The 18,562-nt window shown below is 43.9% G+C and overlaps 3 protein-coding genes across 7 annotated transcripts; 1 reads left to right on the top strand and 2 right to left on the bottom strand.

Annotated features, from left to right (window-relative positions):
* Nucleotides 1-92: 92 nt before the first annotated feature.
* LOC119017272 (gastrula zinc finger protein XlCGF57.1-like) lies at nucleotides 93-6,051 on the top strand. 5 transcript variants are annotated; one of them, XR_005074372.1, is made up of 5 exons: nucleotides 155-288; nucleotides 2,434-2,519; nucleotides 2,604-2,811; nucleotides 3,044-5,025; nucleotides 5,369-6,051. XR_005074372.1 is itself a non-coding variant. In XM_037093861.1 (5 exons), exons 3-4 carry the CDS (start codon nucleotides 2,637-2,639, stop codon nucleotides 4,639-4,641), a joined length of 1,773 nt encoding a protein of 590 aa, XP_036949756.1. In that variant the 5' UTR covers nucleotides 155-288; nucleotides 2,434-2,519; nucleotides 2,604-2,636; the 3' UTR covers nucleotides 4,642-4,678; nucleotides 5,369-6,051. The 5 variants fall into 5 exon arrangements, 4 of the variants coding, with proteins under 4 accessions (XP_036949757.1, XP_036949756.1, XP_036949755.1 ...); XM_037093861.1 differs by having other exon boundaries at nucleotides 3,044-4,678; XM_037093860.1 differs by having other exon boundaries at nucleotides 3,044-6,051.
* A 917-nt stretch (nucleotides 6,052-6,968) lies between these two features.
* LOC119017266 (gastrula zinc finger protein XlCGF58.1-like) lies at nucleotides 6,969-12,099 on the bottom strand. Its single transcript, XM_037093845.1, has 2 exons — nucleotides 11,660-12,099; nucleotides 6,969-9,739 (listed from the first exon to the last, which is right to left on the bottom strand). Exons 1-2 carry the CDS (start codon nucleotides 11,946-11,948, stop codon nucleotides 7,983-7,985), a joined length of 2,046 nt encoding a protein of 681 aa, XP_036949740.1. The 5' UTR covers nucleotides 11,949-12,099; the 3' UTR covers nucleotides 6,969-7,982.
* A 2,194-nt stretch (nucleotides 12,100-14,293) lies between these two features.
* LOC119017281 (zinc finger protein 260-like) lies at nucleotides 14,294-18,273 on the bottom strand. Its single transcript, XM_037093886.1, has 2 exons — nucleotides 17,349-18,273; nucleotides 14,294-15,739 (listed from the first exon to the last, which is right to left on the bottom strand). Exons 1-2 carry the CDS (start codon nucleotides 17,635-17,637, stop codon nucleotides 14,508-14,510), a joined length of 1,521 nt encoding a protein of 506 aa, XP_036949781.1. The 5' UTR covers nucleotides 17,638-18,273; the 3' UTR covers nucleotides 14,294-14,507.
* Nucleotides 18,274-18,562: the final 289 nt, after the last annotated feature.

The following is an 18,562-nucleotide window of genomic DNA, read 5'->3' as shown; positions in this document are numbered from 1 at the left end:
GTGTGTGACAGCTTTAGTTACGTACTGATTTAATACGCGCGCGCGCGCACACACACACACACACACACACACACACACACAGCTGAACTTTAAACCTGCGGCGTTGCTAGGAGATGATTTTATTTTGAAATACGGCCCCGGAAGTGTTGACGTCGACCTGCCGTACCATCGCGAGCTCATCGAAGCTGCCGTTGATCGATATTTTCACCTGTAATTGATCAGAGATGGACTCAGAGCTCAAACTGCTGCACGTCCAGATAAAAGCTGAAGCGAAGCCTCGAGCTGAAGGTTGGTTCCGGTTCTGCCGTTTACCGCTCTGGTAATGATGCTAAGCTAACGTTAGCTCAGCCGTTCACACACAGCCTGTTAGCCGCAGCAGCTAGCTCCTGTGAGCCAACACGGGAAGCTCCGTGTCTCCTCAACGTCCTGATCTCAGTCCGGGCTCTGAGTCCATTAGAGAAACTTAAAGAGCTGAAAAGACTTCCGGTTCTGTCAGAGTGTCCTCAGGCTGCAGACAGCTGAGGGGCGGACGGGAGGCCTGTTTGGAACCAGGGTTGCCAGATGTGTCTAAAGAAACAAGCAGCCAGGTGTGAGGAAACTTCACCTGATGTGAGAAAGAGAGAGAGAGAGAGGGAGAGAGAGGAGCCGTCTGTTCAGTTTTAACTGGTCACAGGTGTCATTTTACTGATGCATCATGGGTCTGATGAATCATCTCGGGCACAAGAAAAATGTAGTTTTATATTGATCATCGGTCACGAGGAGCGACTAATTATTAATTAAGATAAACCCACGTCACTGTCTTGTCCAACTGCTGACCTGAGTAAACAATAAGTTAATGAATGAAAATAGAGACATTACAGTAATAAATTTAATAGCAAACAATAAGTTAATACTGGTGGAATTTTAATACACATTATATCTGCACACGACCTGCTGATGAGCTCACGTCCAACTCTACAACACAAGCAGCTGGTTTTCAGTTCACACCTGAAATCAGATGAGCAGAACGAGTCAGACCCAGTACCACCACCCATTTACATCACATTACATTATATCACATTACATTACATCACATTTAGGGCATTTAGCAGACAGGTTTGTCCAGAGCGACTTACAATAAATGCATTTGTCACTCCAACATCACCATCAATGTAATAAGAAAGAAAAAATAGAAACAACTTTCAAATCTTCATCTGAGCATCGTAGCTGCTATTTATCAAGGATATCTTTATTACATAAGTGCTGTGATGTGACTGCAGAGCCTAGTGATCTAGTGTACAGTCAAAACAGAACCGGTCCTAATACTGAGCCTTGAGGGACACCAGTTTCCAGAAAGCAGTGTTTGGACAAGGAGCCGTTCCATGCGACCCATCCTGAGTAATCTGATTACAGGGTTCAGCTCTGAATTCACATCTACATTTACCTGCATCTGAGTGATCACCTGTGATGTGATGTCACTTCCTGCTCTGTATAAAACAAACCCGTCCATCAGTGAGACAAACAGACTCCATGTTTCTACTAAAAGACAGAAAGAAGTTCATGTAGAACATTTGCTGAATGAACAAGAAGGTCCAAATAATGCAGAATGAGTCAGAGACAGAGTTTCACAGAGTTTATAAAGTGTCTCCAACTGGAGTGTAAATGGTGACATCAGTGTAAACAGTGTGTTCAAACAGCTGATCAATCTTGGCATGTAAGACTGTTTATAAAGTTTGTTTTAACTCAACAACTCTTAAAATCACTACATTTGTTAATGGAGTCTGGTGATGTTGTGTTACTGGTTCAATGGTTGGATCAGCTGCTGCTGACATCGACAGGTTAATAGACATGTCATCTAAGTTACAGTGAAGCACCTGAACAGTTCTGACCTGCTGAGCGGTTCTGACCTGCTGAGCGGTTCTGACCTGCTGCGTGGAGATCAATGACTCGTCCTCACTCCTTCTTTTTTCTTTAGCTTTTCTTTGGATGGTAGCTGTCAATCAGCTGTCCGTGGCCGGGCCACCCAGGCTGAGTCCTGCTTCTTAACACCAATCAGCCTGGGACACACTGCCCAATGTGGCCTAAACTGACATGCAGCGGCTTTGTTGCTGGAGAGAGCCTGTCGATTGAAACCCTTTTCTGTTTGTAAAGAACAGTAGATTGTTTTGGGCTGTCACCTCGTCCACTTTCTTTGTTCTGTCTGTTTGAGCCAGTGGATGGCCTTGTACTGCCAGCGGTATCGGAACGCAATTGGAGTGAAACAGAACCATCACTCTGGCCTTTGGATTAAAGCCCGCTCTGCACTCTGACTATATTTTGCTCACATGCCCTGCCATCTGTATTCTAGTATATTTAATGTCAGTTTATTTTGGTCTTTGTAAAAACATCTTGAGTAAAATTCAGAACATTAATTGAGAGCAGGTTATTTTTCATCCACTTTGTTCCACCTACCAGTGGTCGGGTCGCAGCGGCAGCAGCTGTCCCTTCCTGAATCACCAGAACTCCTTTGAGACAACTACCATCCCTGCTGGGCCCAGAAGGTGGCAGCTCCGTGTTGTTCTTTGTAATGAGGCTTAGCAGGTATCACACACAGATAAAATCTTAACTAGATTTAATTTTTTCAGTACAAAACCAGGACATGAACTGAGTGAGCCGAGATGAGTCGCACAGATCGAAGTTATTATGGAGCGAGTCTGTTGATCACTCGTCAGATACTGACAGTGCCGACTGTTTCTGAGCTGGACTCAACAATCAGCTGCTGTCTACAGAATCACTGCAGTCCTGTCCGTGTGCCACAGCAGGAGAGCAGATGGGTTCTGGACCACAATGATGGTTCTGTTTCTGAATGACAACTAATAAAGATTTAAGCTGAATATTAAGTTTAATAAAAACATGAATCTTTTATCCATAAGTTTGGACTTGCATCGTACGAGTCAAGTTGTGATGAATCTGATGAAAAATGTTGAATTGATGAGATCATTGACAGAAAAACTAACTTCACCTGTGGACAAACTTTTTGCTGGTGTCACAAGTCATAACATTAACACGTCTGTCTATGTTTCAGATTTACCTACTGGTGTTCGAAAAGTGATTGTTGGTGAAGAAGGGCAGCAGGACTGGAGCTCCAGTCTGGACCAGGAGGAACCAGAACCCCCACACATTAAAGAGGAACAGGAGGAACTCTGGACTGATCAGGTGGAGGATGATGTCACCAGGTTCACCTTCACTGCTGTCCCTGTGAAGAGTGAAGATGATGACGAGGAGAAACCTCAGTCCTCACACATGGAGACAGAAGCTGATGGAGAGGACTGTGGAGGACCAGAACCAGCCAGGAACTCAGATCTAGATCTTGAGACTGATGACTCCTCAGAGACTGAAGTGAGTGAAGGTGACTGGGAGGAGACCAGAGAGCCTCAGGCTGGTTCAAACTCTGTGATCAATAACGAAGTGACTGTTGGTGAGCTCACCGTCGAGAGGTCGTTCAGCTGCTCTGAATGTGGTCAAAGATTTGGACGCAAGCCGCATCTGAATGCACACATGAGAATTCACACAGGAGAGAAACCGTTCAGTTGCTCCTTCTGCGGCAAAAGATTTTCTCAGAAGGGAAACTCGATTAGTCACATGAGACTTCACACAGGAGAGAAACCGTTCAGCTGCTCCATCTGTAAGAAACAGTTCAGATACAGTGGAGATGTCAGCAGACACATGAGAATCCACACTGGGAAGAAAAAGAAATCCAACATCAGTGACACAGTCAACGGTTTCGTTCACAAAGGACCAGAACCAGCCAGAAAGTCAGATCCAGATCGACATCTACAGCCAAGTACTGATGATAAACCTTCAGAACCAGAGACCGTTGACAGAGATGATGGGTGGAAGGACAGCAAGGAATTCGAGCCAGGTGTCAACACTCTGAACACTGATGAAATCTCTGTGAGCAATATGAGATGTAATCCTGACAAAGAGACCTTCAGCTGCTCCAATTGTGGCAGAACTTTCTGCCGCCGGGATCATCTGATGAGCCACATGAGAACGCACACAGGAGAGAAACCCTTCAGCTGCTCCGTGTGTCAGAAACGTTTCAGCTGCAGTGGAAACATTTTGGCCCACATGAGGATTCACACAGGAGAGAAACCATTTGAATGTTCATTTTGTGGCAAAAGCTTCAGCCAGAAGGGAACTTTACAACTTCACGAGAGAATTCACACAGGAGAGAAACCATTCAGCTGCCCGTTCTGTGACAAAAGGTTTGCTCATAAAAGACGCATGACGCTGCACATGTCTGTCCACACAGAGGAGAAACGCTTCAGCTGCAGTGCATGTGACAAAAGATTCACCTGGTACACACAGCTCAAAACCCACAAGTGTGTCGGTGAGTCCTCACAGCTCCGTCAAACTGAGAAAAAGGTTCCTAACAAGGAGGCATTCAGCTGCACTGACTGTGGTAAAAAGTTCAGCCTGAAGGGAAATCTGAAGACACACATGAGGATTCACACAGGAGAGAAACCGTTCAGCTGCTCAGTCTGTGGCAAAAGTTTTAAACAGAACGTTCATCTGACGGAGCACATGACGATTCACACGGGAGAGAAACTCTATAAATGCAGCATTTGTGGAAAAGGATTCAATAAGAAGTTACTGGTCAGAAACCACACGTGTGTTTAATCCTCATCAGGAGGAGGAGAGTGAAGATGAACAGCAGGTGAGCTCTGATCCGGCTTCAGATCACATCCTGTGTCAATGTGAATATTGTCCACAAACTGGACATGATGAGAAACTGAATACTTAATGAAGAGTCTCTAAACAAGACTCAATTCAAAGTGCTGAAATATTCTGCCTAAGTCCAAGTTTGAACTGAAGTCTGAGTCTGAAAACATCAAGTGTGTTGGAGTTTCATCTCAGATGGATCAGTTCCACTGCAGCTGCCTGGCAGCAGAAACCTTCATGACTTTAACAAAGTTAAACACAGATTATCTTGAAAGTAGAGAAAAAAAAATTACAGCTGGAGTGAAAATGTGCAGGAAATGCTCGAGTCTGACGAGCTCTGAGGTAAAGCAGTTGTGACGTTTTAATGGTTGATGTTGATTATCTGCATTTCAATCAAACATAGTGCAGCTGTGATGACTGCAGGCCGACTGTGTCACAGTTATCACTTGATATTATTATATGACAGTTATAAATGATATAATTAGTCATTTAATCATTAAGTTTGTTGAGTAAGACAGGACGGATGTTGCAGGTGATAATAAAAATTTTGGCTAATTACAACGTGAAATAAGATGGCAGCAGCTGCATTCCAAGTGTTTACAGAACCCACAGTCTCGGGGTGCATATCAATTATGTTGAACTGCATCCACATTTCCCTTGCTTGCATCTTTTCCTTGTGTCCTAGCTCCTCCCACTGAGGACGAAGAGACACACAAGGAAACCCGGCAAGGAGAAACATGGAAATGAGACGTAATTTCCTCTGAAGTCTCATCAAACTTCCAGAACAACTTCCTGTTTGAGTGAAGAGTGCCGAAATATTAAATAAGTGACTTAAGATGTGAAGTTCCCACAATGACTTCCTGGAAATGTTTCACAATAAAAGTAGTGTTAAAAATAAAGGGTTTCGGTCAACTGAAACTGTAGAGGGCTTTTAATTTGAAACTGATACAGGAAGTGAATATGAACCATGTAATGCTGTAACTTTAATTGAAGTGGCTTCAAACTGAAGATTGTTATGTTTCTTAGAACAGTTAGCCGCCACTAGCCACACGCTGCTAGCTCTCTCCACCAGTCTGTTTGTATTAAAGCTTGTACATTGGACCGACAGAACCAGAAGCTGACCCAGTGCTGCACCAGAGGAGACCAGTTGACTTTATGAACACAAGTTTTCTTCAAGAGAAAACCTGCTGACGTCTCCATGTTAAAATAATATGCTGGAGTTTGTCTCGTAGCGTTGCAGCTCTCACGCGTCTCCTCTTTGAATTAATATATGACGGACTGTTTGTCTTTCACTGGTCTTCATCCCACCACCTGCTCTTCTGCACATAAAAGGTTCTGTTAATTTAAATAAAACTGCATCACAACACGTCTGCCATCTCTTCATTGTTGTGTGTTCTCACCTGATTGGTCACTCTGAATGCTGGCCACGTTTTGATCGGCTGTATGGTTTTGATCCCTGACTGATTAAAGACGGACAACAACCGTTTTTCATGAGCTCATCCTGTCAGGAACGTTGGGCAGTTTTAATGTCTCCAGGAGTGGAGTGCAGTACAGTGCAGAGGCACTGTAAGTCTGACATCACAGAAGAGAGACCGCTTTGTTACCTGATACCATCTGTGTTGATTCTAACAAGCTGGAGACAAGTTTGGATTTCAAGTTGAAGAACTGACAGCAAGAGTTGATTTCCAAAGTCATGACTGAATATTAGACTGACTGACATAAAAACATTTCAGGGTTGATGTTGAGTCACAGCACATCACCACAGTGGAGGGATAATCTATATTCAGCAATCAATAATATAAATCAAACTGATCTGAGCACAAGTGTGACGAGCTCTGACAGTTTGGTAAGGCAACAAACGTCAGTTGTACAGTTTCTCATCATTAACATAGTTTGTGAGGATCAGTGGACTCTACATCCAGAGAACCACCTGAGTTTAGCTGCTTTTATGTAGATTTTTATTATATTTTTAAATATTTATATTATATATTGTATATTTATATACAGATTTTAAAACTTGTCGAACATTTCCTTCAGTTTATATTCAGACAAAAGTTTTGTTATTCTTTCATTTTCTTATTAATTGTAAAGTTTTATTTTGTTGAGGAATTATTTTAACAGATTTCAGATCTTCAGCTGATCTCACTGAGAATATTCTCAGAAATGAATTCACTGAATAAATAATTTACAGAAATGATCCAACAGGCTTAGGAGATGCAGTGCATTCTGGGAATGTGTTATACCAGATAGATATTTTTATAATAAGTTAGATTAGTTTTATAATAAGATAGATTAGTTTTATAATAAGATAGATTTTAATTCTCAAGAAATTATATTTTATTCAAAAAGTAAATATTGTTATTGATCAGGATCAGTTTCTAATGATCACTGCCCGTTCGTCACTTAAGAATTGTTATCATTCATCTAAATTCATGAAGTGGAAACAAAACTCAAGATTGGTTCTACAAGTTTATTTGACTCAACACTCATTTCTGTCTTTGATGTTGATCCTGAAATATGAAAAAACATTTCATAAAACAATTTTAATAATCTAGACTTTCATCTCGTACTTCTGACTCGTGGCAGTTAAGATTTCTTCTCTTGAGCTGCTGGATGAGCTCGTCAGATCAACACCATCAGACTGGAAACACTTGATTATTTGATAATCAATGAACCTCACCGATGAACACAAACATCAGGACACATAGTCATTAATAATGCTTTGTCATGTCTGTCAGCTGACAGGCTGATCAACACATCATACAGGAGAGAGGAAGAAATCAATCGTCAGTCTGTAAATCAAATTAAATACATCCACTGAAACATGTTTGTGCAGCACTGAAGTTCATAACATCAGAGAACAGAGTGAGGAAACGTTGATATCACAGCAGCTTCACATTTCGCCCACTCAGCTTTAAAGGAACAGTTCAACTACATGAAGACTTCATGTTAATAAAGGTGTAGATCTGGTCTGAGATCAGGTTGCGATGTGTTCTCTCCTGCAGACTGTCACAGCAGACGAGCTGTATCGAGACATCTGATGTTTTAAATCAAGTCTCAGCTGCTTCAGTTGTTAAGCAGAATGCTGCAACTCTGTTTTACTGTGAAGTGGAGGACGATAGTTTTGGGTGAACTGTTCCTTTAAGTGGTGTCTTACAGGAAGATGATGAATGATTGAAACAAACAGCAGCTGCAGCAGTTTCTCTCTTTCAGCTGAGATGCTTCTGTTTTCATCTCCACACAGTTCTGACTGAACAAGTCGGGCTTCCTCCTGAACGATGAACCGTCGTGAAGCGTCTTTAGTTCGTCTCTCTGACTGTTTCTGTGTGATATTTCATGTGATTGTTGAAACTTTGCCTCCAGGTGAAACTTTTCCCACAGACTGGACAGATGAATGGTTTCTCTCCGGTGTGCGTTCTCATGTGCACCTTCAGATGTCCACTCTCAGTGAATCTGTTCCCACACACAGAGCAGCTGAACGGTTTCTCTCCTGTGTGGATTCTCAGGTGTTTTCTTAATGATCCACTGCAGGAAAAATATTTCATACACACAGAACAGCCGTATGGTTTCTCTCCTGTGTGGATTCTCAGGTGCTCCTGCAGGTTCTTCTTGCGGCGAAATGTTTTGGCGCACTGCAAGCAGCTGAACGGTCTCTCTGCAGCGCCAGCTTCAGTGACGGGGTGTGTTGGAGAGTTCAGACTCGCAGTGATGCTCAGAGTCTCATTATAAGAGTCTGAAGGTTTGGAGCTGCAGGCCGGAGGCTCTTGGTCCTCATCAGTCTGACTCGTCTCACCGACACACCCGTTGTCCTTTAGATTGTAACACCAAGCAAATCTTTTTCCACAGACACAGTAAAGGAACCGTTTCTCCTCTGTGTGGACCGTCCCATGGCTCCTTAGGTAGTCTCTTTGTGGAAACCCCTTCTCGCAGTATGAGCAGCTGAATGGTTTTTCTCCTGTGTGAGTTCCCATGTGAGTCTTCAGATTCTCCTCACCACTAAACGTTTTGCCGCACTCAGAGCAGATGAAGGATTTCTTCTCAGTGCTGCTGTTGCTCAAAGGGATGTCGGTGTCCGTTGCAGAGATAAAACCTGACTGAGGTTCCCTCCAGCCATCATCTCCGTCCTTAGTCTCAGCTTCAGAGGAGTCTGAAGTCTTGTCATCAGAGTCTGATCCTGAGCAGTCGTCTCCATCAGCTTGAGGTTCTGCCTCTCCATCCTCCTGATGAAGATCTGATGACTCACCGACACACTTGTGGCTCTTGAGCTCATGACGCCAGGCGAATCTTTTGTCACAAACGCAACAACGGAATCGGACATTGCCTGTGTGCCGCGCCATGTGCTGCATCAGATATCCTCGCTGTGTGAACTTTCTTCCACAAACGGAGCAGCTGAACAGACTTTCCTCTGAGAGAGCGTCTTTCTTCAGATGGTGACTGTAGCAGAGTCTCCTGTCACATTCAGTCTTATCACATTGACGGCCTGGTCTCTCCACGTCATGCATGGCCATGTGTCGCAGCAGGTATCTGTAGATTGTGTATTTCTTCCCACACACAGAGCAACTCAATGGTCTCTCTCCTGTGTGACTCCTCATGTGCGTCTCCAGAAGTCCAGTTCTGGTGAATGTTTTACCACATTCAGAGCAGCTGAAAGGTTTCTGATACCTCCGACCTTCATGCAAGTTTAAACCTGACTGAGGTTCTCTGGTCTCATCCCAGTCATCACAACTGACCTCTACCTCAGCCACAGAAAACTCTGTTGTCCTGTAGTCAATCTCAGGATCTGGATCAGAGGTCCTGGCTGGTTCTGGTCCTCCACAGTCCTCTCCATCCCCATCTGTCTCCATCTGTATGGACCGAGGTTTCTCTTCATCATCTTCACTCTTCACAGGGACAGGAGTGAAGGTGAACCTGGTGACATCATCCGCCTCCTGATCGGTCCAGAGCTCCTCCTGTTCCTCTTTAATGTGTGGGGGTTCTGGTTCCTCCTGGTCCAGCCCGGAGGTCCACTCCTGCTGTTCAGTGGGAACCTCTTCTTTGCTCAACGACCACTGGACGTCTGCAGGACGGTGAAATAAAAAACAGACATGATGTGAAACTGTGACGTCTCCGTTCATCAAGTCTTGAATCTAAACATGTCATTTAGTTTTATTTATGTGAACTATGATCTTATTAAAGGTGTAATCTGTAAACTATGGGCAGAGTGTGAAGGTGGCAGCAGAACTTCACCAGAGTGATCGCTAACTGCTGCTCTTTGCCGGTTTGTCTGAGATCAGTTCACAGGAGGAGTCACCAGAGAAGACTTGTGGACATCAGACTGTGAACCGACGGAGGTCAGTGTGAAGACAGAGGACTCGGTACAGAGGTGATTTACAGCGGCTCTGAGCAGGACTATGACTCCGGGGACGAGAAGAGCAGTGTTGTTACAATGTTACTTTTAAAACTAATTAGTTACAGTTACTTCTCCCAAAAAGTAACTGAGTTAGTAACTGCATTACTCCACCACAAAAGTAACTAGCTACCAAGGAAAGTAACAACTGTGTTACTTTTAAGCTTTAATATGTCTCAGTATTTGGATTTTTTTCTAAGCAGGTTTCACGAGCCAGCTGCGGAGTAGAACTGCACAGACTGGTACCGACACAGAACTTTCAGTTCAGTCTGTGTGCTGGAGCAGAAGAATCCAGCTGTAGCTGCTCAGACGGCTCCGTGTCCTTCTGTGTTCGCGGAGCTCACATTAGCCACACCTGGCCTGCTGTCATCACCACTGGTGTTGTAGAAGCGTGTGCTGCTGAGAGACGCTTCGTTAGATTAGAGCTGCTTACAGTGGACGTGGACAAACACTTTTCTCTGGGACATAATGAGCATTCACATGTACGTTCTTGCCTTTTACCTCAAGGAGATTAAAGTCTTGTCTGTACTTCCACTTTGAAGACGCCATCTTTCCCTCCAGACTCACCATTGCTGCAACTCACCTCTGCTAGTGTGTGTGTGACTGCTGTGTTTGTGGTTTGTGTGTAAAATCAACAGTGCCTCTGATTGGCTTACGAACTCTCACTTTACCTTGGCCAATCATCATCACTTATTCGGCTGTCTGGCCCCTCCCCCCTCCCTCCGGTGGCTGAGAGCCGAGTCGGACGATGACAGCTTCAGTTTATAACGCGCCAAATGTAATTGTCGGTAAGGGTGTTGTAACGATGGAAATAGTAATTAGTTAATTACCCATTTACTGAAAAAAAAATAACGCCATTTATTTTAACGCTGTTATTCCCATCACTGCAGAAGACGCGGCAGGACAGGACAAAGAGTCCAGTGGACATCTTGGACAGACTCAGCTGGTCCACCACAGCAGACTGAGACGATCAGGCTTCACTCCACTTCAATCAATTTTCATTTCTGTTTTTGATCAACTAATCACAGCTGTTCAAACACTGTGTCACCTGGCAACAGGATCAGCCACGCCTCCTCACTGAGACCCAGATTATGTCTCTTCCTGCTCAGAGCTGAAAGTTTCTGGACCCTCAGCTGGTTGGTTCTGACGTCTGGACCGTCAGGAGGGACGTCCAGACACCAAATCTGGTTTGATTTTTATTCAAAGATCAATTAAAGATGTTGCAGCAGAAAGACTTTTTATTAAACTTTCAAACAAATATATTGATGTATTGATATATCGATATATTGATATTGATCTGAGAGGATCTTCAGCAGGATGACTGACTTTCACCTTATAATTATAAACTTCAGTTCTGACAAAGTGAAATGAAGCTGTTCGTCTTCATGGTGTTAATGCCAATCAGAACCAGAACCTCAACTGAGCTGAAACAAGCAGCTGACCACCTGCAAACATTAAAATCATCGTCATTATCAATATTATGCTCACATCGACCTCTGACGTCACAGAATTACTGCACATAAGCCTAGTAAAACTTAGGCAGACTCTCTCGGCTCGGTTCGGTTCGGCGGGCTCCTCTCCGGGACTGACCTGCCCTGTGCAGCTTCACTTGGGGCTTCAGCACGGCATCGAGCAGCCTCCTCTGGCGGCAGATCTCCCGCTCCGACCGCTCCACTCTGTCTTCGTACTCCGCCACGGTTTCCTCCAGCAGAGCGACGATCTCCTCCGCAGCCGCCGTCAGCCGCTCGGTGAGCTTCGCTCTCAGCGCCGGGATTTCAGCCGCTTCTTCTCCTTTTTCCACCTGCAGCAGAAAGTCTTCTGCAGCGGCGCTCATCCGCTCATGGACCGACACCCGCAGCAGCTGCACGGCCCCGCACATCGTCCTCCTCTGGGCCGCACGACACGCTGCGGCGGACGGACTTCTGTCAGGAGTTCCGCATCGACGGAGGCGAAGCGGCGAAAGCGAACAGCGAACTCTGCTGGACTGGAGGAGCAACGACAACCGGACGTTCCTCACCAAAGTAAAAGCATCCGACTCAAAGACTCTTCTCCATGTCAGTCACTGTACTTACATACACTGTAGTTACTTTACTGCATCAGTTTTATATTTATCACACTTAGACACAAACAATAATCAGCTGACTCAGTATTTACATGTAGATCAGTTAGGTCTGACACAGTCCATATCACACACTTTGGAGTACTTTTCACTTTATCCAAAGTAATATTTTAACAGCATATCTTTACTTTTACTCAAGTTTGACCTGTTGGCACTCATGACACCACTGATGATGTCACTCTGACCTCCTCAACAGACATCTCCACCTCCTCCTTGTTCCCCCAACATCATGGAGGAGCCTCTAGACTCTTGATTGCACCATGAGGACACGAGGACACAGGACACGGACAGGAGAGGAGGAGAAGAGGAGAGGAGACGAGGCGAGTAGACACAGGTGTGTCCCATCTGACAACTGAAAGCATTAAAATAAAGACATATTGAACTTCAGCTGAACTTTTTCATGAATCTGATAAAATCTTTATTCAGTGATGAAGCAGAAGTCCGTCAGCTCGATGTCACTTCACTGATTTCTGATCGTTTCTCCAGGAGGCAGACAGACGGGCGTCTCTCTCTCTCTGTGAGACGTCTTCAGATCTGTACAACCTACTTGTCCACATTCATCGCATGACTCTATTAGAACTCAATAAATAACCAAGATACTGTTCAGTCTGATATTAATAATAAAATAATCAGAGACATTCATTAACACAAACTGTGTCTATCAAAGAAATGACATTTATGAATATTTGTTGTAACTCAGTCTAAGATCTGGTTTGGCCCGTTTCCTCCAGAGTTTGGTTCTGGTCTAATTCAGTGATCAAGCTGTTGAACTTGTGACTGACTTCCTCCTCCACAGGAAGCCATCAGACTCAGCTGTGAGCAGGACGCTGAAGACGAGCTCATATGTTTGTCACATTAATAACATGTTGACGAAACAGAGACCCATCCTCGGTACGACACATGAGACCGAGCCATCACTCAGAGTGTGACCGCTGACAGACAGAAAGAATAAATATAATAAATAAGAGAACTTTACACAAACGGATTGTTTCTGTCCAAACTTCAGAGTTTAGCTGTTTCAGATCAAAGTGAATCACACCAAGAACCAGAAACATCCTGAAGCTGCTCCGGGTCAAACCCAGGAGAACCAAAGAGAACCAAAGAGAACCTGCTCAGTCAGATCAGATCACCCTCAACTACAAGTGAGTTCCAGAATTCATTCAGCCCAAACAGCTGATCTGTGACACAGGCTGGAACTCCACAGCTTTCAACATGGACACTGATCAAACCCTCTGTGATTGACTCGCATGTCTGTAAGAACTAAACGAGCCTCCAGCTGTCGAGCTGTGAGCAGAAACTTGAACTTGCTCTGGTTTCATGTCGCTTCCTCCGTCCACGGTGTGGCGCTAAACAACACTCACCAATTATAAGTTATGAATCAATATTTGATTGTATCAACTTGCTGCAAAGACTTTACTGAACATCGACCATCGTTTAATCAGTTCTGAATCAGTCAAACTGATTGCATTAAAAATGTTTCAGTCACAAAGACTTTTCTTAAAGAAAGGCCTCAGACTTCACTCAGATTTACTGAATGAAAAAGAAGAGCGACTCACACAAAGTGAATGTGTTATTGATCTGTCAATCAGCTGCAGGTCAGGGAGCAGAACTACAACATTCTCTGGCCTCAAATCAGCCAACGGCAGCTGGTTCAACAGCATTAACATGGAGGAGATCTGAAGGTGTCAGCAGGTGTGTGGTGGTGTGAGTAGGTATGAAGTAGGCAGTTTGTTTGGTCACAGGTGAGGTGTGATATGATGAACCAATACTGATTCTCATCCGTCTCTTGTACGCTCTCTCTCGCTATATATATATATATATATATATATATATATATATATATATATATATATATATATATATATATATATATATATATATATATATATATATATATATATATATATATATATATATATATATATATATAGAGTGTGATAAAAATTAAGTGATAAAATATATGACACACATACACATATATATTTTACATACGTGTGTCGGATATTTTATCAGTTCATCTCTACTTTACATGACAGTCGGGCTGTAATCATGGTAACACCAACTAAGAGCTTCAGCTGACATTAACTTCATCAGACTTGGTCGTGTTCAGATGGACAAACAGCTTCATGAATAAGAGCTCTGGAGGAAAGAGGAGCCACAGAACCACAGATACATTCTCATATTCTACATTATTAATTAACGTATTTCTGATTGCTGACGGCAGTGAATCTGTAACAGTCCAGTAATGAACTGGACGATGAGACATGAGTTTGAGCAGCTGGTTAAACATGGATCCACACAGGCTGACTGGTGGAACAATCATGACGTGTTTGATGGTTCCATGGGGTCCACTTCCTGCTGTCCTTTGGCTGTAGACTCCACCCCCTGACTGTCCGCTGTGTGCAGCTTCATGTGTCTCTTTAGATGTCCTGTAACTGTGAAGCGTTTGCCACAGACGGAGCAGCTGAAGGGTTTCTCTCCGGTGTGGACTCTCATGTGGATCTTCAGACTTCCCTTCTGGGCACAACTCTTCCCACAGATGTTGCAGCTGAAGGGTTTCTCTCCCGTGTGAACTCTCATGTGTTTGGTCAGGTCTCCTTTCTCAGCGCAGCACTTCCCACAGAAGGGACAGCTGAAGGGTTTCTCTCCTGTGTGGACTCTCATGTGCTTCTTCAGGTCCGTTTTCTGAGCACAGCCTTTCCCACAGATGGAGCAGCTGAAGGGTTTCTCCCCCGTGTGGTACTTCATGTGTCTGTTCAGGTGTTCTTTGACGTGGAAGCTCTTGTTGCAGATGGAGCAGGTGAATGGTTTCTCTCCTGTGTGGATCCTCATGTGTCTCGTCATGTTTCCTCTCCCACTGAAGTTCTTCCCACAGAACAAGCAGCTGTACGGCTGCTCGCCGGTGTGACACCTCATGTGTGCAGTCAGCGACCCACTGTCTTTAAATGATTTATCACAACCTGTACAAGGGAACGGTCTCTCGCCTGTGTGGTCTCTGATGTGTCTGTTCAGGTTTCCCTTCAGACTGAATCTTTTCCCGCAGTACGAGCAGGGAAATGGTCGCTCCTTCACTGAAGTTCCAACATCAGGAGCTTCGCTGCTCTGACCTTCTGAAACAGACGGCTGTTTGTCTGTTTCTGTCCAATCACAATCACTGTCATCAGTTTCAGTCGACTCCAGAGAATTATCCTCACTGACAGGTTGTAAATGTCGATCTGGATCAGAGGTCCTGGCTGGTCCTGGTCCCCCACAGTCCTCTCCATTAGCGTCTGCCTCCGTATGTTCAGCTGAGCTGCTGGCTTGAGCTTCAGTCTCTCTGAACTCTTCAGACTGACTCTGATGATACTCTTCATCATCTTCGTCTTCACTCTTCACAGTGAAGGTGAACCTGGTAACATCCTCGTCCTCCTGATTGGTCCAGAGCTCCTCCTGTTCCTCTTTAATGTGTGGGGGTTCTGGTTCCTCCTGGTTCAGACTCGAGCGCCACTCCTGCTGCTCAGGGTGAACCTCTCCTTTGCTCACCGACAGCTGCTGGAGGTCTGCAGGACACTCTGAAACACAAACACACATAATTTCATTATTAAACATTTGTTTGTTACCTGGAGCTTCAACAACCGCCGTAACGCTGCAAATCAACAATTAAGGATCTCTGAAGAAAAATTAAAACATTAATGATGATGTCATGATTTAAACTATGAATCACAAATCAATCAAAATGACTTTTAAATTTCCATCATCGAGATCAAAATCGCATTTTTGATTCTCCCGGTATTTTCTTCTCTGCACCCGCCTGCTTCACAGAAAAACAACACAGCTATCTTAGCATTAGCCTGCAGCTAGCTTAGCATTAGCCTGCAGCCAGCTTAGCATTAGCCTGCACCACTACTTCTAGAATCTTCTCCTGTGATGAATACAATCAACATGTTTCAACACTTTATCACAGACCAGACAACGAAATCAGTTAATCCAGATGATGAAAGTAATGATCAGGTACGACTCATCGAGCCCCAGTGATGTCAGAGCCTGATGACACATCGTCTTTGTACCTTCGCCTATCAGCTTTACCGTCTCATTTCTGTCTCATGTTCAACATGACGCAGATCATCGATCATTGATCATTGATCATCGATCATCAATATCAGTACTGACACATCCAGTCAAACCTGAAACCACACCATGACTTTACAGAACTGATCTACAGAGCTGATTATTGATTGCTGAAGAGACTGAAGGTTCGGATGAATCAACTAAAGTAGAAGAACCTCACATTTCTACTGGATACAGTACTTGAGTAATTGTACTTAGTTACATCCCTCCACTGGTAACCAGATACAACCGGTGATGAAGTAACTGAAAGGTGATCAGCTGTGTCTGTCTGATCCAGATTAATAGTTCATGTTTGTCATTAACATCCTGTAATGTACTCCGTGCAGACGTCACCATGGTGACAACATATCAATATTCATACATACAGTTTTTACTTCTTTGACCTCACGATACAGCTGCCCATAGCTGCACAACAACACCGTCAGCACCAACAGTATCAACACCACCAGTAAAGTGTCAGACTGTTGGTGTCTCAGTTTAACACTGATTATTAAAGTATTTCCATACGATCTTGATGAACAGTGACACACGTCTATAACTGATGAACGTCAAACTCTGATAGTTTCTGTGATTCAAATCATTTCACTTTTGTTGTTTATTGATCTTTAGGTGTTTATTAGTTATCAGCAGTTACACTTTATTTTTCCTGTCCTGTGAATATGAATGAAGGTTCATCAGTGTGCAAATATTTACAGTTACAGTAAATCAGGTTATTACAAACACGAGAATAACAGCTGTAACCCGACGACTGTTGATGACGTGTAAACACTACAGCTCCCATCAGGCTTTGCTAACGCTGCGCAGTCTAAGACTCGCGGGAGTTGTAGTTGTTTTCCGCCAACACAGTATTTGTATTTGTTTTCTCAGTTTAAATATATATGAATATTCTATAGGCTGACAGTGTGGTGGGCATCAGTTTGTTCACACTGAAGACAGAAAACTTCAGAAAATGTTTCACGTCAGTGAAAACGTTGATGTTTGTGTCCGCTGCTAGCATTAGCATTAGCATGTGCGCTTTGCTCCGGGTGCTCCGGGCTCCTCTCCGGGACTGACCTGCCCTGTGCAGCTTCACTTGGGGCTTCAGCACGGCATCGAGCAGCCTCCTCTGGCGGCAGATCTCCCGCTCCGACCGCTCCACTCTGTCTTCGTACTCCGCCACGGTTTCCTCCAGCAGAGCGACGATCTCCTCCGCAGCCGCCGTCAGCCGCTCGGTGAGCTTCGCTCTCAGCGCCGGGATTTCAGCCGCTTCTTCTCCTTTTTCCACCTGCAGCAGAAAGTCTTCTGCAGCGGCGCTCATCCGCTCATGGACCGACACCCGCAGCAGCTGCACGGCCCCGCACATCGTCCTCCTCTGGGCCGAACAAAGAGACCAGCGGGGACGTAAACACTCACACGGAGTTCCGCGACGACGACGACGCTTCGCTGTGAGGAGCGAAGCGGCGAACAGCGAGCCCTGCTGGACCGGAGGGAGAACAGCTGATCTGAGTCATGATCATCAATAACACGACAACCATATTCAGCGTAAAGACAGAAATGACTCGAGTCAGAGGCTGTTTGTTCACTACGTCAGTTATGATTTAAATACATTTTCAGTTACTTTAACATTTTGGAGACAATATTGTACTTTTTACTCATGTCATTAATTATAAACCTGTAGTTACTCGTTACTTTACAGATAACCTGCTGCATCAGATCCAAAGTATCACAGTTTGCAATCAAAAGGTTTTAAATCATCAATCACATAAAAACAGACTGTGATGATCAGCTGACTCACAGGCTATACATTAATTTATAAAACATATTAATATATAATACTGATACTTTATTTAACATCAGATACTTTACGACTCGAGTACTATTCATATGGCTGACTTTTACTGTAAACAAAGTAATATTTTAACAGCATATCTTTACTTATAATAGTTACATAGAATAAAAGTACAAAACGCTACTTTGGCTCTGATGCAGCATGTAGTCTGTAAAGTAACGAGTAACTAAAGTTATGTAATTAATGTAGTGGAGTACATCAAGTAAAAATACCTCAGATATGTACTTGAGTACAATAACTGAGTGAATATACTTAGTTAGGATTCATCTCTGCAGTAACTTTTACTTGTAACTGTAACTTTTACTTCAGTTTTTTTTCTTTTCGTACAATAAAGTTTATTTAAAAGAAAAAAAACTCGCTGTTGCTATGAGACCGTTGCTAGGTAACAGCAAACCGCGCCGCCATTTCAGCGGGTCAAAGTAAGACAGAGACACAGACA

The sequence above is a fragment of the Acanthopagrus latus genome, chromosome 3, assembly GCF_904848185.1.
Source record: "Acanthopagrus latus isolate v.2019 chromosome 3, fAcaLat1.1, whole genome shotgun sequence".
Lineage (NCBI taxonomy): Eukaryota > Metazoa > Chordata > Actinopteri > Spariformes > Sparidae > Acanthopagrus > Acanthopagrus latus.
The sequence above is the reverse complement of the archived record's forward strand: the minus strand, read 5'-3'. Positions and strand labels throughout refer to the sequence as shown.